Source organism: Fusarium verticillioides, chromosome 2 (genome assembly GCF_000149555.1).
Source record: "Fusarium verticillioides 7600 chromosome 2, whole genome shotgun sequence".
Classification (NCBI taxonomy): domain Eukaryota; kingdom Fungi; phylum Ascomycota; class Sordariomycetes; order Hypocreales; family Nectriaceae; genus Fusarium; species Fusarium verticillioides.
This window is the reverse complement of record NC_031676.1, coordinates 2,072,404-2,091,383: the sequence shown is the minus strand read 5'-3', so window position 1 is coordinate 2,091,383 and position 18,980 is coordinate 2,072,404. Positions and strand designations below refer to the sequence as shown.

The following is an 18,980-nucleotide window of genomic DNA, read 5'->3' as shown; positions in this document are numbered from 1 at the left end:
GATGTTTTCAAACTTACATTGCGAGCCATTCTGACAGCTCCCCATGCGAGTTCATTGAACAAGAAAGATCTTCCCGACACCCTCAGGTCAATAATAGACCAACTCGTACCTCGAACCGAAAAAGACAATACAGCGGTGATACTTTCGAACGAAAAAGAAGAATGGAGTGAGCTTGAGTTACAAGTTAGACATGTCCTGGCCACCCTTTCAGGGGTGAGCGATCAGAATATACAACGCCGCACAACCATTTTCCAGTTGGGCCTCGACAGCATCAACGCTGTGCAGGTGGCTTCGGTTCTACGCCAGCGCGGTTTCGTTGTATCGGCCTCTGATGTGATTGAATGCCCAAGTTGCTCTAAGATAGCTGCAAAGCTACTGGAGAATTCATCGAGAGCAGATGCTGGGTATGCATTGAAGTACGATCTTGACAGATTTTCACGACAAGTCCTCACAGAGGTTGTTTATCAACTTCCAAATTCACTCAAAGTCGAGGCAGTCCTACCATGCACGCCTGTCCAGTCTGCCATGCTGGCATCCTTCATTCAGTCTGGAGGTGACAACTACCTCAACGCAGTGAGGTATGAAGTGACGGAAGATGTCCAGGTAGCGAACCTCGAAAGAGCTTGGCAGCAGCTTCAACAACGACATCCTATGCTGAGAACTGGCTTTGTGCCCGTGCAACACGCAGAATCCTCTTTTGCTATGGTGAGGTATGAAGCAGGATCAATAGAGACGACTATGAACCGTCTGTACTTGGTTGAAGACGAAGAGGCCGACCTCATCCAGATGAAGACTGATGCCAGCAAATCGATGCTTTCTTCGCTGCACCACCCACCTTGGAGTGTGATTCTGGCTCAAACATCCCAAATCAATACCATGAGCCTCATCATTCACCATGCTCTCTACGATGCTCCCGCACTCCACTTGATGCTTGATGAACTTTCACAACTAGTCAAGGGCAATCAACTACCCCGACCTACGACCATCGAGCCTGCAGTATCAGCCATTATGGGAATGGCACTGAATGACAAATCTACAGAGAAGGAATTCTGGAAGACCAAAGCCAGCAAGATCGTTGTTAACAAGTTCCAATAATGACACCCTTACGAGTTGAAGAACGACAAGTACTAGTTGACTCAACATTTAGTTCTCTGTCATACACAAAACTCAGGGAAGCGACTCAAGCCTCAAATACCACAATCCAAGCGGCCATCCAAGCCGCTTGGACGCGAGTACTGGCATCTTATTTGGGAGAGGACTCAGTTGTCTTTGGTGTCGCGCTGTCTGGAAGAACCGTTGACGAGACCAAGGATGTCGCGTTCCCATGCCTCAACACAGTGCCTGTTGTGGCAAGCAGCGTTCTGTCTAATGCCGACCTGATCAGCTACATGATGAGCTATAACCAACACCTTCACAAATACCAATTCTCGCCGCTCAGTCAAGTGCAGAAATGGCTAGGTCACCCCGCAGGCCCCATATTCGACACTCTCATTGCGTACCAGAAAATGCCAGATCAGATCACTTCGGTTGTACCGTGGAAACTGGTCAACGAAGAAGCCAAAGTCGAGTACTCAGTCTCATTGGAGATTGAACCCACGGGCGATGATCAAATTCGCTTAAGCATAACGTACTACAGCGACATTCTTCCCCGGGAACAAGCGCAGCTGTTGATGAAGCAGTTCGATGCTTCGCTAACCCACATCGCCTGTAATGCTGCTGGTTTTGAGGACGAAGTGATGAGAAATTCTTTATCACTGTATTCAATACTTCCTGCATCAGCCCCTGTAATGGACACCCCCGTTCAGCTCTTACACCAATTTGTCGAGAAGGGAGCAGTTTCTCATCCGGAAAAAATTGCCCTCGAGTTTGTGTCAGAGTTCGAGGGAGATGCATGTGTCAAGCAACAATGGAACTATCATCAACTTGACAGCCTGGGTAACAAAGTAGCCAACATGCTTCAAAATACGGTCTCCCCTGGCGGCATTGTTGCGGTACACTTTGATAAATGCCCCGAGGCATATTTCTCAATCCTGGGCATTCTAAAAGCTGGGTGCTCGTTTGTCGCACTGGATCCGTCTGCACCAAGGGCGAGAAAAGAGTTCATTATCGAAGATTCCAAAGCACCTTGCTTGCTAACAAGGTGCTATAAGGATCTTGATTTCGAAGCCAAAACCATGGTCATGGAAATAGAAACCCAGGCTTTGAACGACGTGACCGAGGAGCATGTCGTTTTACACCCCAACATATCTCCATCAGATACTTGTTATTGTCTCTATACATCTGGGACAACAGGAACGCCAAAGGGCTGCGAGATCACTCACGAGAACGCTGTCCAGGCAATGATGGCGTTCCAGGAACTTTTTAAAGGCCACTGGGATGAGGACTCACGTTGGCTTCAATTCGCTGCTCTCCACTTTGATGTTTCCGTCCTTGAGCAGTATTGGAGCTGGTCCGTGGGAATGGCCGTCGTTGCTGCACCCAAAGACCTCATACTCGATGACTTGACAGCAGCCATCAATAGGCTCGGCATCACACACATTGACCTAACTCCAAGTCTTGCGCGACTCACACATCCCGATGAAGTTCCCAGTCTCTGCCGTGGTGTGTTCATTACAGGCGGCGAACAGCTTAAACAGGAAATTCTTGATGTTTGGGGACCGCAAGCTGTCATTTATAACGCATACGGCCCTACCGAAGCCACTATCGGTGTCACTATGTTTCAGCGTGTGCCCAAAAATGGCCGCCCTAGCAACATCGGAAAGCAGTTCCCCAATGTTGGTTCATTTGTGTTCAAACAAAACACCAATACGCCAGTCTTCCGCGGTGGCGTTGGAGAGCTTTGCGTGTCAGGGAAATTAGTGGGCAAGGGTTATCTCAACAGACCCGAACTTACAACAGAGCGGTTCCCTACACTTGAAGAATTCGATGAGAGAGTATACAGGACCGGCGATCTTGTCCGCGTGCTCCATGATGGGTGCTTTGACTTCCTCGGTCGGGTTGACGATCAAGTCAAGCTTCGCGGCCAGCGACTTGAAATTGCCGAGATCAATCATATCATCCGTACCGATGTTGTCGATATTCACGACGCTGCAACTATTGTGGCTCGCCATGGAAGTAGTGGCAAGGACGTTCTGGTAACATTCATCGTTGGCCAGAAGTCTCAAAAAGGTCCCCTTGAGATCCTGATGGATCAGGAGGGCCTGGCTGCGCAAGCAAAAGAAGCCTGCCGTGCCAAACTTCCAGGGTACATGGTACCAACATATATCCTGTCACTTCCATACATACCCCTTTCCTCAAATAACAAGGCAGAAATCAAGGACCTGAAAAGACTTTTCAGCGAACTTGCACCAGAGAAGCTCTTGGAGCTTTCTCATGCCACAACAGCACCTGTTTCACAGGGGGCCCAGAAGATAGTTGACCAATTGCTTGAGAGTATTGCGCAGTTCAGCAACATGAGCAAAAATGACCTATCTTCATCGACAAGCATCTTTGACGTTGGCGTGGACTCAATCACAGCCCTCAGACTTTCCTCCCTCCTCAAATCCCGCGGCCTCAAAGCAGTATCCCCTGCTTTGCTGCTTAAAAACCCCATCATCGGCGACCTTGCCAACTCTTTGGCCAAGAACACCTCAAATCGACAAGAGAAACTTGTGCAAGAGGTTAAGCAGTCCATCCAAGCATATGGCCATCGACACCGTGGCATGGTATGCCGCCTCCTTAATATCGAGCCAGCTGATGTCGAATATGTTGCCCCATGCTCACCATTACAAGAAGGCATCATAACTCGGTCATTGACCAACAACGAGCCCGGCGCTTACTTCAATACTTTTGAGTTGAAGCTCCATGAGTCTACTTCCATAAGCAAGTTGAAAAAGGCATGGGACGATTTGGTACTAACAGAGAGCATTCTAAGAACTGTTTTTGTACCCACCCCGGATGGTTTCTTGCAAGCTGCCGTGCGAAAATCTACCTTGGCCTGGGAAACACACATTGTACAATCGGATGATTCGATTCATGCATATCTTGCGGAGCAGAAGAAGTATTGGATCCAGCGGAACGATTCCTCTATCACACAGCCTTTGCTATTCATCTATGTTGAGACACCGACATCTAGACTACTTACGATTCATATTTTCCATGCACTTTATGATGGTAACAGTTTTGATCTCATGATGAAGCGGGCCGCGGCGAATTATTCAGGTGTTGACGCACCTGACGCACCTTCATTTCTTGAAGCTCTTAGTTATGGTCCTTTGGCAAAGCATGATAACTGCAGAGGTTTCTGGGAGAAACAGCTAGAAGGTTGGACTTCTGTTTCAATCCAGGCGCATGGAGATGGCGAACCAGATGCTGTAGCCGTCGCTGAGCGGGAAATGCCGACCGCGAGTCTTGAGGCGATTCGTTCTTCTCAGAATGTCACGCTTCAGGCTGTAGTCATGGCGTTATGGACCTCTGTTCTGCAGAAGTTCACCCAGCAGCAGCCTACCGTTGGTGTCGTTGTATCTGGGCGAGCCATCGACCTCCCTGGGATCGAGAACACCATCGGCCCTCTCTTCAACACCGTACCTTTCTATTGTCGAGCGATTCGTCACGAAAGCTGGCAGTCCCTTCTCCGGCGATGTCATGATTTCAATGCATCAGTTCTCGATTTCCAACATGTCCCTTTGAAGGACATCCAGAAGTGGTGCTCCAAGGGCAAAGCTTTGTTTGATAGTCTCTTCACCTTCCAGATCGAGGAGGCCACCGTCGCCAATGAGAGCAGCCTCATTTTTGATATTGGGGATAGTCCAGCAACGCCTGACTACCCTCTTGCGCTCGAAGTCGTCCACGGTCGTTCGGGCAATCTTCGACTGACTCTTGTCGCACAAGGACATCTGGCGTCCTCACCAGTGCTGGATAGCATACTTGATGACATTGAGCGCTTTGCAAGCCTTGCTGCAAGCTCACCAGAGAGCGAGGTGCCCATCCCCGACATCGAGCAAAACTGCAACCTGGACACCAACAATGAACGCATCCAAACGCAGGATTCGAGCAATTTTGAATGGAGCCAAGAAGCTCAAATTGTTCGGGACGAAGTAGCTTTCTTGGCTGATGCCGCCCCCTCTGAACTCCATGAAAACGTATCGATCTTAGAACTTGGCCTCGACAGCATAGATGTGATCAAGCTTTCTACCACACTCAAGAAGAAGGGAATCCACCTGTCCCCTTCACATATCATGCGCCACAAGACGATTGTCAATATACTGGCTGAGTCGAGTGATCTTTCTCTCAAAACGTCAACTTCTGCGGATGATGCTTCGCTGCTGCAGGTCAAGGCTAGGTTACGCGAATATCTTGAGGGTGTCGGTGCGGACCTGAGCCGCGTCGAATCTGTTCTTCCACCCACCCATCTTCAGGAGTCAATGGTGGCTGGGATGGTCCAGTCTAATTTTGAATCCTACTTCAATCACGATATTCTTCAAGTGTCCGATCATGTCGACACTACGAGACTAATCGACGCTTGGAAGGAATTAATTCAGCTTACACCTATCCTACGGACAGGGTTTATACAAGTCGCCCAGCAGAACCTGGATATGACATATTGCCAGGTCATTGCAGAATCTTGTGACGATGACATTGAAGTTACGACAGTGCAAAACTTGGATGAGTTACGTCAACTCACCGCAGCAGCAACTGCAAAAGCCAGGGAAGGAGCAGGAGCAAGGCATCTGGTTCAGTTGAAATTGGCGAATATGGGCTCTCATCGATACATGGTCCTTTCCATGGCACACGCTCTTTACGATGGATGGTCCCTGAGTTTGCTCTTCCAGGATCTCCAGGCACTGTTAGAACGAAGGCTGATTACCCGTTCTCCAGTGGAACCATTCCTTATAAAAGTACTGGAGTCCACGAACCAGGAGGCGAAGGACTTTTGGACGCAGTATCTGGAAGATGCTTCGCCATCGATCATTACTTCGAGTGAAACGTGGCCCAGCCCGACTGAGAACACCCTGCAACGGTTGGAGTCCGCTTCGAAGATTGGCCTCCCCGAAATCGAAACCGCCTGCAAAAGGCTTTCTGTAAGCTTGCAGGCACTCTGCCAAGCTTGTTGGGCTATCACACTAGCACGCCAAATCAAGAAGCTCGATGTCCTCTTTGGCACAGTCTTGTCGGGTCGGGATTTTGATGGGGCAGACAAGCTTGTGTTCCCAACAATGAATACAATCGCTCTGCGATGTATCTTGCACGGTTCAGTGTCCGAGTTTCTTCGGTATCTTGAGGAGAACATGATCGATATCAGAGACTCCCAGCAATATCCACTGCGAAAAGCCCAATCAGCAACGAAGCTCAATGGACAAGATTTGTTCAACACCTTGTTCATCCTTCAAAAGTCTCCGGTCGCTGAATCATCAGACCGCCCCCTATTAACATCCATTGAAGCGTCTTCGGCCACCGAGTATCCCCTTTGCGTGGAAGCTGAAGCCATGTCTGACACTCTCTTATGGCGACTTGCTCTTCAGCCCCAGTATGTCTGGGATGGAGGACCGGAAACTATTTTGGAGACTTTAGATGCTGTCATGGATTTCCTGATACGGCCTGGCTCCCAGGAGATACTATCTTTCGAAGAGCATGGCGTGTCCATCTGCGGTATGGCTCCTGTAATACTGGGCGATGGAAGCAGTTCCGTGCCAGTTGATTCTACAGATCTACCGTCAGAAGAGGATCGAGGGTTTTCCCAAAATGAAGCCGAAATCCGAAACATTCTTCACCAGGTCTCGGGTGTTCCCCTTGCCTCAATCAGGATATCCGATAACCTTTACCACCTTGGCCTCGATTCAATTAGTGCCATCAAAGTGTCGTCCCTCCTACGAAAGATTGGAATAAACCTCCGCCCTCAAGATCTTGTTAAATCCTCAAATATTGCAGAAATGGCTCAACGCGTCACGCAAGCCCAAGCTATATCGTCAGAGACTCTGGGATTGACCGAAGAATGGGTCCCGCCCGACGATATCAATCTTGAAGTTCTACTTCACGCCCATGGAATAGGAAAAGAAGATGCTGAAGTACTTCCTGCATTGCCAATGCAAGTCTACATGCTCGGTGCATGGCAAAGAGCAGAGGGCACTGTATTCTTTCCCGAGTTCCCATGTCAAATTAAGACTTCAGTTGATCTAAACGGCATACAGGCTGCCTGGGATAAACTTGTGTCTGAAGTACCTCTCTTACGCACATTTTTCATTCCAACCCAATCTCCAACTATCCCGGTTTTGCAGGTTGTGCTCAAATCTCACAAGCTTTCCTTGACTCTGGACCCCCCTAAAGAGCAGTCAACTCGGGCTGCCCAGCCACTTGTTAGAGCGCACATCACGCTCCAGGAAGACTGCGTCTGGTTACTCAGACTTCAGATCCACCACGCTCTGTACGACGGAGTCAGCCTTCCAGCCCTATTGCGACGATTATCTCAACTACTACATGGCTCTATTGCCGTCCAGAACAATGGGCTTACTCAGTGGAAGAACTTTGCAGTCCGTCAGGCTAGTGAAGCAGCCCATAAGAATAGACGAGCTTTCTGGAAAGCTTACTTACACGGCACCTCTTCCACTCCGATTGCTGCCGAATCGCAAGGAGACGTAAAGAACCGAACTTCTTACTTAAACGAATCAGCGATACCAGATGCCAGTCAGATACAATCCATTTCTACTCAGTCTGGCGTCTCACTCCAGTCTTGGTTCCTTGCAGCTTATGCCAAAGTCATCGCCACACGAAACAACAAACCAGACAATGGGTCAGTGGTGTTTGGCATGTATCTCGCCAACCGAGCTGCTGCCAGCGATAGGCTCCCTCAGGTCTATCCGACTCTGAACCTTGTTCCTTTGAGGGTTGACTCGCCCATAGAACTCCCTTTGTCTTCTATTGCAAAGAATATTCAGAGAGACATTCACCAGATTACATCTGATGGACGATCAGACGTCGGTCTCTGGGAGATATATCAATGGACTGGTGTACAAGTAGAATCATTTGTCAACTTCCTGAGCCTCTCCGACGATACAGGCTCAGTAGAGAACTCGATCACAATTTTGCAACAAGAAGTAACTGACAACTCATACCGCCATCACGTGCCAGCTCAATTTGAGGCGGCTCGTCAGGAAAGCTTTTCGGTGAATGGCATTCCGGTAAGTTACTGATCTTCAAGCTCAAAATGGCTACTAACCCTACTGTCACAGCTGGCTGTTGATGTTGAGGCGTCCGTCGATAAGGGACGTCTTGCCATTGGTATTTTCAGCTCACAGCAGCAGATCTCTCGAGAAGAAGCTGTACTTGTGGTTTCTAGTATCACCGACACTTTGAGACATGCCGCTGAATGATCATGGTGGCGGAAAGAATGGAAATCCATCCTGTTTAGACTGACGTTTCGGAATCTAGAGCTGCACAGCATGTTTTGAGCACAAGAGATGTATTTCTTCGTTTATGTAAATAAAATAACAAAAGTTTCTGTCTAGTTTCAATCCTTAGGTAAACGCCTGACTCCTTCATGATGCATCTAATCAATCTCCTGTATACCATTGGACCACATATCAGTATGAAATATCACAAAGAGTCCAAAAAGGGCAATGTAAGTGTGATGTCAAACTAACTAGGAGACGAAAGACAGAGTCCCGGCTAGCAAATTTATGCTTCTTTCAAACCGAGTACCCCAGCATTGAGCGATCTGGAAAAAGGATGATATTGGCTAAGCGCACGACCTCAGCCTCCGCGCGAGAAATCGGTGATGTGCTTGTGAGACTCTTGACATCTCCGTCTCCCTCCATCTCAACGTCCTCATCGGCCTTAGACTTGGACTTTTCCGAGGGTGGTGATCCGGAGCGAGTGCCTGCAACTTCCCACGGCGCAAGACCCATAGCCTGTAATGAAGAGGGGCCTCCGACTTCGGCAATTTCCTTTTCACCAGGCCGTGTTTCGGCATCTTCTTCAACAATCCCTCTTCCTGTGGAATCAAAGTCCGGGCCGGGATGGCCCCTTTGGAATGCCTTCCTTTGACGCGCGAGATAGAGTGCATTTGTTTGCGTGAGCGGGGCTGCCGGAATGTACACGAGCATGCTGACTTCACTCTTGCTTCCACTAGGTGTTTTCAGACCATAGTTGTTACTGGAGAGGTAGTATGGAAGGTCAGGGTGCCAGAATATGTAGTCTCCAGGCTGAAGAGTTGGCAAAGTAATCATGCTATTTCGTAGATGCAAATGGGGGTGCCATGTTTCGGTAATTCTTTGTGCGTGTCCCGGGACGGCTCCGTGAATGATGGAATCAGGCTCAGTTTGCAGCTTCCAATTCTCGGGAGCAAGATATGCCTCCCATTCAGGCCCAGCGCGATTCTCTGGTGGAGGATTCTTGGTTGTAAAAAAGGGTCGGAGGAGGTAGTAAGCTGTTGCAAGCTTGGGAGAAGGCAAGAGGCGAACCATGCCCGGTTCGACAGTGGAAAGTGCCAAAATGCCCTGAAACATGCGGAAGATAGTGCAGGCACCGTAGCCATTGTAAAGATCAGTTGTTACAGAAGTACGACTGGTACATTTCCAAGGATCGTAGTCTTCCCATTGACCATGAAAGATATGGTTATAGGTGCCGGCGCGTTGATAGCCGTCGGGCTCCCAGCGCTCCAGGGACCCGTTGTCAACTTGTGCTGTGATACCCGCAGATGATTGTAATGCCTGGATCCAATCGTCGGCGGATTGTGGCGGTTCGAGTGGCGGCACATTTAGACCGTTAGACTGGTTCTCTCCATTTCCGTGCACGCGTATGCGATCGACATATGTGATAGGGAGTCTTGTGACAAGCTGATCATCTGGGTCGGTCTCCCATAGGCTCATCATAAATCGTTGGGCGCTGAGGACATTGGGGTGCGCTCTCGAGCGGACTTGAGCTGGTGTCCAAAAGAAGTCGAAACAGGCTGGATCATGCTGCTGGAGTGCCTTGATGTGGCGTTTGCTATCGAGATAGTCGACCGTTTCGCGAACTGCAGTATCTGTGTCTGCTCTTGGTACGACCTTGCGGACGACGCCGACACCGTAGCGCCTTAAATCATGTCCAAAGCGCGCAGTCTGAACAGAGTCATCTAGGTCGCCAAACTCAATTGAAGGAATGAGGTGGGCCCCAAGGTCCTCTATATGACTGACCTCTTTGCGAAGTGCAGTAATGAGGCGGGCCCAACTAGCTTCGAGCTCAGCTTCGTGACCACTGATGAGGTTGCGCTTGATGCGGGCGAAGCGGGAGGGCAGAGCAATTGGCTCTGGGCCCCAAAAGGAAATCACGGGAGCATCTTTGTCCATAGAAGAGGCGGTGCTAAGGGTCGGTGTCGTTCCATTTGTTTTGGCCTTTTGTGACAGCGAGGAGAGGCCGTTCGATTTTAGCGAGGGGAGAGCTGTCGTCGTCGTGGTTGACTGGCTACCCGCCATTGTACCGGCGATGTTAGCAGCTAGTGCCGCCGTAAGCTTTGCCTCGTAGGATAATCTTGCACTCTCCGTAGCAGCAGCGTTCACAAGCGACGCTGCGATTGGTGCGGAAAGAGAAGAGCGATGACGAGACTTGGTGACGCGACCGGTTTGTATGAAGTTGAGGTTATTGGGACTATTGTTGGAAGCAGCAGCTGTAACAGCGACAGTAGTATTGGTAGCGTTGTAAGGGGATGCGCCTGATAGTGAGCCTGAGCTGGAGCTTGTGCTGGAGGGGTTTGAACGACCAAGGCGGGAGCGGGAAAGAGCAGCTCTGACCTGTTGACCTGCCACATCAGCGCCTTTTCTAGGCGGCAACTGCACCGCTTCTGGCCCTCCTCCTCCTCCTCCTCCTCCTCCTCCCTCCCATACCTCCCGCTCTCCTCTTCCATCTCCTCCTCCACCTTCCGCCGCTATAACTGTTTCGACCCTTGTTACCGGTCCCATGGTTGCAGCATCCCACTTCTCTTGGGCCTCCCTAAGGCTTTTCTGTTGTTTCGCCTCACGTGCGCCTTTGTGATCTACATCGTGGAACTGGCCATCTTCTTCTGAGATGTGACCATCGTATGGCTTTCCATATGCGACTCTTCCAAGTCCGTGTGTAAGACCGTCCCCGACAGCTACAGCCGCCACTGCTGCTGCTCCTATTGCAGAGGCTAGTCCTTGAGCGTTGTCCAATATGGGCGTGGTAACCTCTTCTTCACACGTTGTTGGTGGTAAGTCGATTGTTGGCGTAGCCATTTTTCTAACCTCGAATCGCGTTTTGAAGTTGGGGATTTTGGGGTGCAGCCGCTGACAGCCGATTGACGGCTCTTGGGATCGGTTATCTATCGCGTCTGCTTGTTAATGCTTTAAAAACACAATAAAAACCCTTCTGCAACTTGAATATCTCAGCCATAGGGACACAGCAATCCGTCAGATGGTTTCATGCATCAAATTGCAAAGATTCGAGAACAGAGCGAAATCAACAAATGCATCTGCAGCTATTCAGCTTGCACTGCGTCTTCTATAAACCTCACTCAAAACGAAGGTATGGCCCCTACCGATCGAGACCTCTTTAGCAGGCGGCTGGCCGGACCGGAGCTCTGCTAAGGCCATCTCACCTGTCGTTCCGGAAGATACTCTCTGATATCCCCATGGAGGAGTAGAGGGTCCTCGACCGAGGGACACTGCACAACGGCGCAACGGCCGACGTGGATGGATCTCACAGACACGTTTCGGCCCTGCCATCCGTCGAACCACCCACTCCACGCTCAACGCTCCGTCCCGAAACCCCGGACATACCCCACACTTTTCCTTTTGGAGCAGCTGATGGATGCACGGCTTCACGGGCCATAAGCCGTCTAAATGACAGTGCATCCGCTGAGAAAAGTCAGATAACAAAGTGAGTTGTGGGAATGGTTATCAGCTGGTCACCCGAAACCCAACAAGACACAATATGCATAGTAATAACGCGCAATGCTATATCGATCCTGCGGCATCTTGCCACTGCTTATTATCACCTTATCTCAGCCACCGAGAACGCATCCAAAATTGAATGTCCTGCATCGCGCTTCGGATGCCCCGATTGGTTCTGGAACATCGGCGCATATTGAACTTTCGTTTCATCATGGAGAAATATCGAGCATTCCCGGCCTTGCAAGACACATTAAACTGAGCGATCCGGTGGTTTAGTGGTGGAAAGTCGCCGGCCCGCTGTGCCTGTTTACTGACCCGTCGCGGCAAAATGAATTGGTCAAGAAGCTGGGCCAAGGGCCTCATCGGGGAAATACGACCCGACACCGGCACAAGCGATTGGAAGAACAACGGCAAATCGGGCCACAAGCCCCCGAGAGTCTTATTTGGTAAACGAACTTCAAATTTTCCTAACTACCCAAGGTATGTCATACTCGCTGCGATAATGCAATCATACGCTAATCATTTAATCATACAGATGTCCAAAAACAGTGATCTCCCCCCGTTTACCCCCACGAGCAGATATTTGGAAAATTGCCCGAATGATCCTTACAATCGGGAGTGCTTCGGCTTCCAGCCCTCCTCTTGAGCAATAAGCTCAGCTGCACGCTCACCAACAGCAAGCACAGTCACCATAGGGTTGATTGTTGGCATCTCGGGGAAGATACCAGCATCAACAATGCGGAGCTTGCTGATTCCACGAACCTTGAGCTCGGGGTCAACAACCGCCATCTCATCGCGCTCAACGTCACCCATCTTAGTGGTACCGGCAGGGTGGTACACTGTGTGGGCAACTCGGCGAGCATATTCGCTGATCTCCTCATCCGTTTGGATCTTGGGACCAGGGGCAACTTCTTCCTTGAGCCAGTCCTTGAAGGGGCTCTGCTGCGCAATCTTTCGGGCAGCCTTGATGCCATGGACCAGGGTGGCAGCGTCGTAACCCTCGGGGTCTGTGAAGTAACGGAAATCGAGAGCAGGCTTGACAGTAGGGTCGGCTGAGGTCAAGTAGATGCGGCCACGTGAGCGAGGGCGGGGAATGTTGGGTGTCATGCAGAAGGCATAACCGTCCTTGATGATAGGATACCCTAGACGCTCTGTGTTGAGGTGGAAGGGAATCTGGTAGCAGTGCATCATGACATCAGCAGCATCGCCATCGTTACCAGCAGCGTTCTTGGGCTCTCGTCGCAGGAAAATACCAGCATCGGAATCCATGGTGGTCTGATTAGCAGGAACGGGCTTGTTGAGCTCCCACATAATAATGGTCTCGGGGTGGTCCAGGAGGTTCTCGCCGACACCTGGAATATCCTTGACAACAGGAATCTTCAGGTCTTCAAGCTGGCCCTTAGGTCCAATACCAGAGTGGAGGAGAAGCCTGGGGGTATCGACAGCACCAGCAGACAAGATGATCTCCTTGCGGGCGTTCAGAGTATGCTTCTCGCCTGACTTGAGAGTGACATTGATGCCAGTGGCAACGTCATTTTCGACGATGACCTTTGAGACATGGGCCTCAGTGAGGACAGTCAAGTTGGGTCGTCGCTCATCGCCACGAAGGATAGGGTGGATATAGGCGACGGAAGCACTGCTGCGGTGGCCGGTGTCAGGGTTGTAAGAGACAGAGAAGAAACCAGCACCCTGGGTCAACTGTCCCTTCTCGGAAATCTCGTGATTGAAGTCGTGGATGATGGGAATGCCCATGGCCTCGGAGCAGGCCTTGACCCAGTCCTTGGTGAGCTGGTTACGGTGACGGGGATGAACAGGGTTCAGCTGGTTGCGCAAGTTGTCAACGTTGCGCATAACGGTCTCGAAGTCCCAGCCCTTGCAGCCTTTGGCGACCCAACGATCCATGTCGTGGCGGAAAGGACGGAAAGAGATGAGAGTGTTGTGAGAGGAGCATCCACCGAGGACCTTTGCACGTGAGTGTCGGATGTGGCTGTTGCCATTGGGCTGCTCAGTTGTGGGATAATCGTAGTCGAGATCACCACCAAGGAGAGACAGCCACTCGCGAAGGTTCAGGACATTGTTGAGACCGAAGTCTGAAGGGCCAGCCTCAATCATAAGAACCTTGCGCTCAGGAAGGTAGGAGGATAGGCGGGAAGCCAGAACACATCCAGCCGTGCCACCACCTACGATGATATAGTCGTAGGCGGAGCTGGCAGAAGCGGGAAGATACTCAGTAGTCATGTTGGAGGAGTTGAGCGAGGGTAAAGTTGAACAAAAAGATTCAATGGGGAGATGGGTAAAGACCTTGCACGTGTCTCAGTCGTTTTGGCTCCGGGGGTATCAATGAATGGTGTTGAGGTAGAGGTGAGGAAGGAAAGCGACTTGAAGTCCAGGAGAGTGAGAGCTCTTGTACTCGAGCATCGAGACAGTCAAGATCTTTTGAAATGGACGGACATCAGCTCAAAGTGGGGTCCTGGATCATGGAAGGGTCCTTGGAAGCATCGCACAGTGCGGATGAATTCTCGCTACTGGCCTCCAGCCTTGACTCGATGTAGTGTTCTGACTGCTCCAAGTACCCTTTAGTGGTTGGTAAAGAGTTCTGATTGGTCAGAGCTGCCAACATCCAGCAAGGCTGGTGGGTGGATCAAGACTCTAAGACTGGCGGGCGGCGGCGGCAAAAGCTAACCAGGGAGAGAACTGGTTGAAGTATCGAGCAAGCCACGAACCTAGCAAGAGCGGGGCCTTGGCGGGGGTTTGAACGGCAAAAAGCTCTTCACCGACTCCGGGAATCTTTTATTCGGTGTTACCGAAGGTTTGAATATCTCAAGCCAGCGTTCCGAGCTTGCATGACGTTGACAGCTTCGTTATCAGTCAGTTGGTCGATATCTTTGTAGATAATGGAAGTGGCAGGCGGGTAGCTGAGAGTTAGACTAGGACTCACCATGTGAAAAGGCTCGATTCTTGGGATGTCCGTGATGTCCCTGCTTCACTCCTTATCACGCCAGTTGCTAACCACATGCAAAGACATGTGCCATTTCTTGGTTTGCCCTGGCCGCTGCAACCGCACGAAGAACGTTGGTTGACGCGGCGACTGTTTGATACCTGTTCGGTGTTTAACGGTGGTTGTGGGGCCGTCTGACGGCGAAAAGATGGAGTTGAAGAAACTCCGCTGGCCGGATCCGGTTCCACGAAGCCTCCGAAGGAAATATTGTACTCAAGATTGATTCCTGATTGGGCAATACGGTGAATCGATTCCTATATGGTGATTAATAAATAAGATAACTATTTGCAACTCCATGTTTGGAATTTTCAGACGGCCTATGGACTGCCAGACGAAGGCCACTGATATGATATCGCGAACTGGCTGGACTGGACCGGTTAACCGGCCATGTCGCTGTTTGATTACGAGGCTTGAAACACGGTAACACGGTGCAGGTTCGCCGCTCTCCGCAGAGGATGTGTCGAGTGCTGAGTTGATGTGTGTGATTATAGGATTCCTGATGTACAGGAAATACCTGTTCGGGATTCGCGTGCTGTGCTATCTCGCTTCATCCAGACCACATTGGATAATCTGCAGGGACAGTGTCTTGAACTTCTACGGAGTACATATTGCCATGTGCCGTGGAGGATGCCAAGTTTGAAATGTTGCTTAGCATACTGATCAGGTAAAGCGTGGTTGGGGTACCTGGCCGTCAGATCGATAATCTCCAAGATCGATTTTTTGGGGTGTGGTAATTGGATAGTGCGTCTCCGCCGAATTGGACAATCCCTTCTTCTTTTTCCTTTTTTTGATTCCATTTTTTTAACGATACTTTTCTGCCGTTGAAACCCGCTCGAATTATTGGCAGAACAATCGTGTGTACATAGCTGGACTGGTAATTGAATTTAGCTCGCCGTGGATGGCATTTCTATCTACTATCCATCGATATGAAACAACATTCAATCGCCTTGCTTTCTTCACAGTTCAACGGTTCAGAGCCTCGGGCTAGACGCAGAGCTCTAGGGGTGTCAAGTGGATGGACAGCTCAAAGCTCAGCAATGACGTTGACGTGCCCACTCTTGTGCTTCCTCTCGACCAGCCACTCAAGCTTGGCGTTCTTTCGGCATTGTCAAGACTGGGATTCTGTAGCTGGGCTGAGGACTGGGCACGATGCAAGGCTGCCTATGGAGTACATAGGTACAGTAGATAATGAGAAAACAGGACTTTTCTGCAGTGACTTGCACCAGATTGTCTGCAGCATTTTTGTCGAAGTGAGTCGGGGCTGGTGGGCCGAGTCTTCCAAGCCTTCCGAGCTGTTCTGTTATTCATCAGCCCGCAGAGCACCGTAGGCACGTACGTACAATGCCAGATTCACGCATCCATTGGTTGGACAACTTATCAATTTGCATGCAAATGGAACCCCTTCTTCCTCAGGTTCATCTTTGGTTAGGTGAAAGTGGTCTGATGATGTGCGGCTTTATTCTGATACTGCAGAGACGCTACTCTCCGCATTAGTACAACCCTGAGGCGTTCAAGACACACTCTCACAATGAATGGCCGTCGACCTGTTCTCACAACTGACTACCCGTATCTCTTCAGATCTGCTCGAGTCATGATAGGTGTAATCCTTCCCCAGGTCTGCTGATCTCACCACGTCACAGAGACACAGACTAGGTAGCTAGGGCTTCACAGCCGAAAATCGCTATCAGTTCCGTTTGAGACTTGTCTCCGAATGACCATAGCTTGGTAAATTGAGTTCTTGCTCGTGTTGCTTGCCATTGAATGGCTGCATGGTTGATACTTCGGCTGGGCTCTCACTGGTTGGTCGATTGCACTGTGACGGCACAGTAAAGCTTGGCCCCACGTCATTGTATCTTGCTAGAAGAGGAAGGTTCCCGGCATCAGTCAATTGTGGGGCAATTGCCATCCCGTCTTGACGGTACTTCATAGGTAGTCAGTCTAGTTCATAGGTAGGTACTGATCCTCACCAAGCTTTACATTTAAGGTAGGATACCTTACTTACAGCCAGCTCCCCACATGTAACCAACAGAACATCTTCTCTCAGATCATTCTGAATACCTACCTACCTACCTACTATCTATCTGCCTTTCGGGTTGCACTTTGCTTTGTTCAATCTCCCTCTCCATACCCTGTCGCATGCTTCTTCTTCTCCGCTCATAACAACCAAGTTACAATGACTTTCTCATCTGAGATTCACACTTTCCACTCGGGTCGCCCACAGCCTGAGTCCTCCTCAAAGACCAACACCTTTGTTTCCGTTGATCCAAGCAATGCAAAGCCGCTTGCTACTATCTACACTACCACCCCAGAACAGCTGAACTCTACCATTGCGGCGGCCAAGGCTGCCTTTCCAACATGGTCACAAACCCCAGCACCTCGCCGAGCTGCCATTCTTCTAAAGGCAGCCGCTATACTTCGCGAGCGCAATGACGAACTCGCGCTGACCGAGACCCTTGATACTGGCAAGCCTTGGTCGGAAACATCAACCGTTGACGTTGCAACTGGAGCTGACGTTCTCGAGTATTACGCACATATCGCTGCCGGCAGCTTCCCTGGTCAAAATACTCGTCTTCGTTCTGACGCTTTCGTTCTTACTACTCATGAGCCCTTGGGCGTTTGTGCTGGCATTGGTGCATGGAACTATCCCATCCAGATTGCTCTGTGGAAGTCGGCTCCATGTTTGGCTGCCGGCAATTGTATGGTGTACAAGCCAAGTGAAGTCACCCCTCTGCATGCCCAGACACTCGCTCAGATCTATATTGAGGCTGGTGTCCCTCCTGGTGTCTTCAATGTTGTCTATGGTGACGGTATCGCCGTTGGAGCCCCTCTTGTCGCACACACCGATATCGCCAAGGTCAGCTTCACTGGTCAAGTTAGCACAGGCAGTAAAGTTGCCAGCCAAGCTGTCAAAGACATGAAGGGTGTCACCATGGAACTGGGTGGTAAGAGTCCGCTTGTTATTCTCCCTGGCGCCGACGTCGAGGAAGCAGCCGACACTGCCATGGTAGCCAACTTCTTTTCCACCGGACAGGTGTGTACCAATGGCACCCGCGTCTTTGTCCCTGACACTTTGTTGAGCCAGGTTGAGCAAGCCATTGTCCAGCGATGTCGCGAGGGAATCCGCATGGGTTTACCTCAGAACAAGAATACCAACTTCGGACCCATGGTCAGCGCCGCGCAGCAAGAGAAGGTCAAGATGTACATCCAACACGGACGTACAGTTGATAAGGCGAAAGTTCTTTTCGACGGCTCAGAGGAGCCTAGCATGATGCAACCAACTTCTGACGGTTTCTGGGTTCACCCTGTCGTATTCACAAATTGCACTGACAATATGCGCGTTGTCAAGGAAGAGATCTTCGGCCCCGTCATGTGCATCATGCCATATAGCACCCAAGGACGCCCTCTACAAGAATGGGTGTCAGAGCTTATTGCCCGGGCCAACGATACCCCCATGGGTCTTGCTGCCGGGGTTGTATCATCTGATATGGGGCTGGCACATGAAGTTGTGCAAAAGCTTGACGCTGGAATCACTTGGATCAACACATGGGGTGAGTCGCCAGCCGAGATGCCTGTAGGCGGCTGGAAAATGAGCGGCATAGGACTGGAAAATGGTCATGAGGGCATAGCTGCCTATATGAGGACAAAGAGCACATTGGTACAACTTGGTAAGGGTGCTTGTAAGGGTGTATTTTCAAAGCTATAAGGGGATAATCAATTAATATTGGTAATTATAATTGCTTATAGTTTTAAGTAAAAGAAAAACTTGCTTATAAAATAAAAAATAAAATATAAATAAAAGTAATTAATTTTAATAAATTATTAAAAAGATTAAAAAAGTTAAAATATCTTTATAATAATATATAAAATATAGCTAATAAGGTCTTATAATAAAAATAATATAATATAATACTTATTCTTAGTATATTATATATAAAGTATTATATATAATATTAAAAAATATAATAACTTTAAAAATAAGTTTTAAAGTTATATAATACTATTACTTTTAATCTTATAATTTAATTAAATAAGTAGCTTTAATTTATAAATATAAAAAGATATTTTCTTTAGCTTTAATAAGCTAAAGGCCTTCTTTATTATTATTTAATTAAAGTAATTAA

General features: G+C 49.5%; 5 protein-coding genes across 5 annotated transcripts; 3 read left to right on the top strand and 2 right to left on the bottom strand.

Annotated features, from left to right (window-relative positions):
- Positions 1 to 525: 525 nt before the first annotated feature.
- On the top strand, positions 526 to 1,095 carry FVEG_04295 (hypothetical protein; the record flags this gene model as incomplete). The annotated part of the gene is made up of 1 exon (XM_018892086.1): positions 526 to 1,095. The coding sequence occupies one exon, from the start codon at positions 526 to 528 to the stop codon at positions 1,093 to 1,095; it is 570 nt and encodes a 189-aa protein (XP_018748708.1).
- Positions 1,095 to 8,345, top strand: FVEG_15444 (hypothetical protein; the record flags this gene model as incomplete). The annotated part of the gene is made up of 2 exons (XM_018904571.1): positions 1,095 to 8,153; positions 8,205 to 8,345. The coding sequence occupies 2 exons, from the start codon at positions 1,095 to 1,097 to the stop codon at positions 8,343 to 8,345; spliced, it is 7,200 nt and encodes a 2,399-aa protein (XP_018748709.1).
- Positions 8,346 to 8,418: 73 nt separating this feature from the next.
- FVEG_04298 (hypothetical protein) lies at positions 8,419 to 11,767 on the bottom strand. The gene has a single exon (XM_018892087.1). It carries the CDS (start codon positions 11,202 to 11,204, stop codon positions 8,661 to 8,663), a length of 2,544 nt encoding a protein of 847 aa, XP_018748710.1. The 5' UTR covers positions 11,205 to 11,767; the 3' UTR covers positions 8,419 to 8,660.
- Positions 11,768 to 11,953: 186 nt separating this feature from the next.
- Positions 11,954 to 14,554, bottom strand: FVEG_04299 (choline dehydrogenase). The gene has a single exon (XM_018892088.1). The coding sequence runs from the start codon at positions 14,097 to 14,099 to the stop codon at positions 12,468 to 12,470; it is 1,632 nt and encodes a 543-aa protein (XP_018748711.1). The 5' UTR covers positions 14,100 to 14,554; the 3' UTR covers positions 11,954 to 12,467.
- Positions 14,555 to 16,792: 2,238 nt separating this feature from the next.
- FVEG_04300 (betaine-aldehyde dehydrogenase) lies at positions 16,793 to 18,631 on the top strand. Its single transcript, XM_018892089.1, has one exon. It carries the CDS (start codon positions 17,033 to 17,035, stop codon positions 18,560 to 18,562), a length of 1,530 nt encoding a protein of 509 aa, XP_018748712.1. The 5' UTR covers positions 16,793 to 17,032; the 3' UTR covers positions 18,563 to 18,631.
- The last annotated feature ends 349 nt before the right edge of the window (positions 18,632 to 18,980 follow it).

Bases quoted from the DNA above. Each gene is read 5' to 3' on its own strand.
- FVEG_04298 (XM_018892087.1), bottom strand. From the start codon at position 11,204: ATGGCTACGCCAACAATCGACTTACCACCAACAACGTGTGAAGAAGAG.
- FVEG_04300 (XM_018892089.1), top strand. From the start codon at position 17,033: ATGACTTTCTCATCTGAGATTCACACTTTCCACTCGGGTCGCCCACAG.
- FVEG_04299 (XM_018892088.1), bottom strand. From the start codon at position 14,099: ATGACTACTGAGTATCTTCCCGCTTCTGCCAGCTCCGCCTACGACTAT.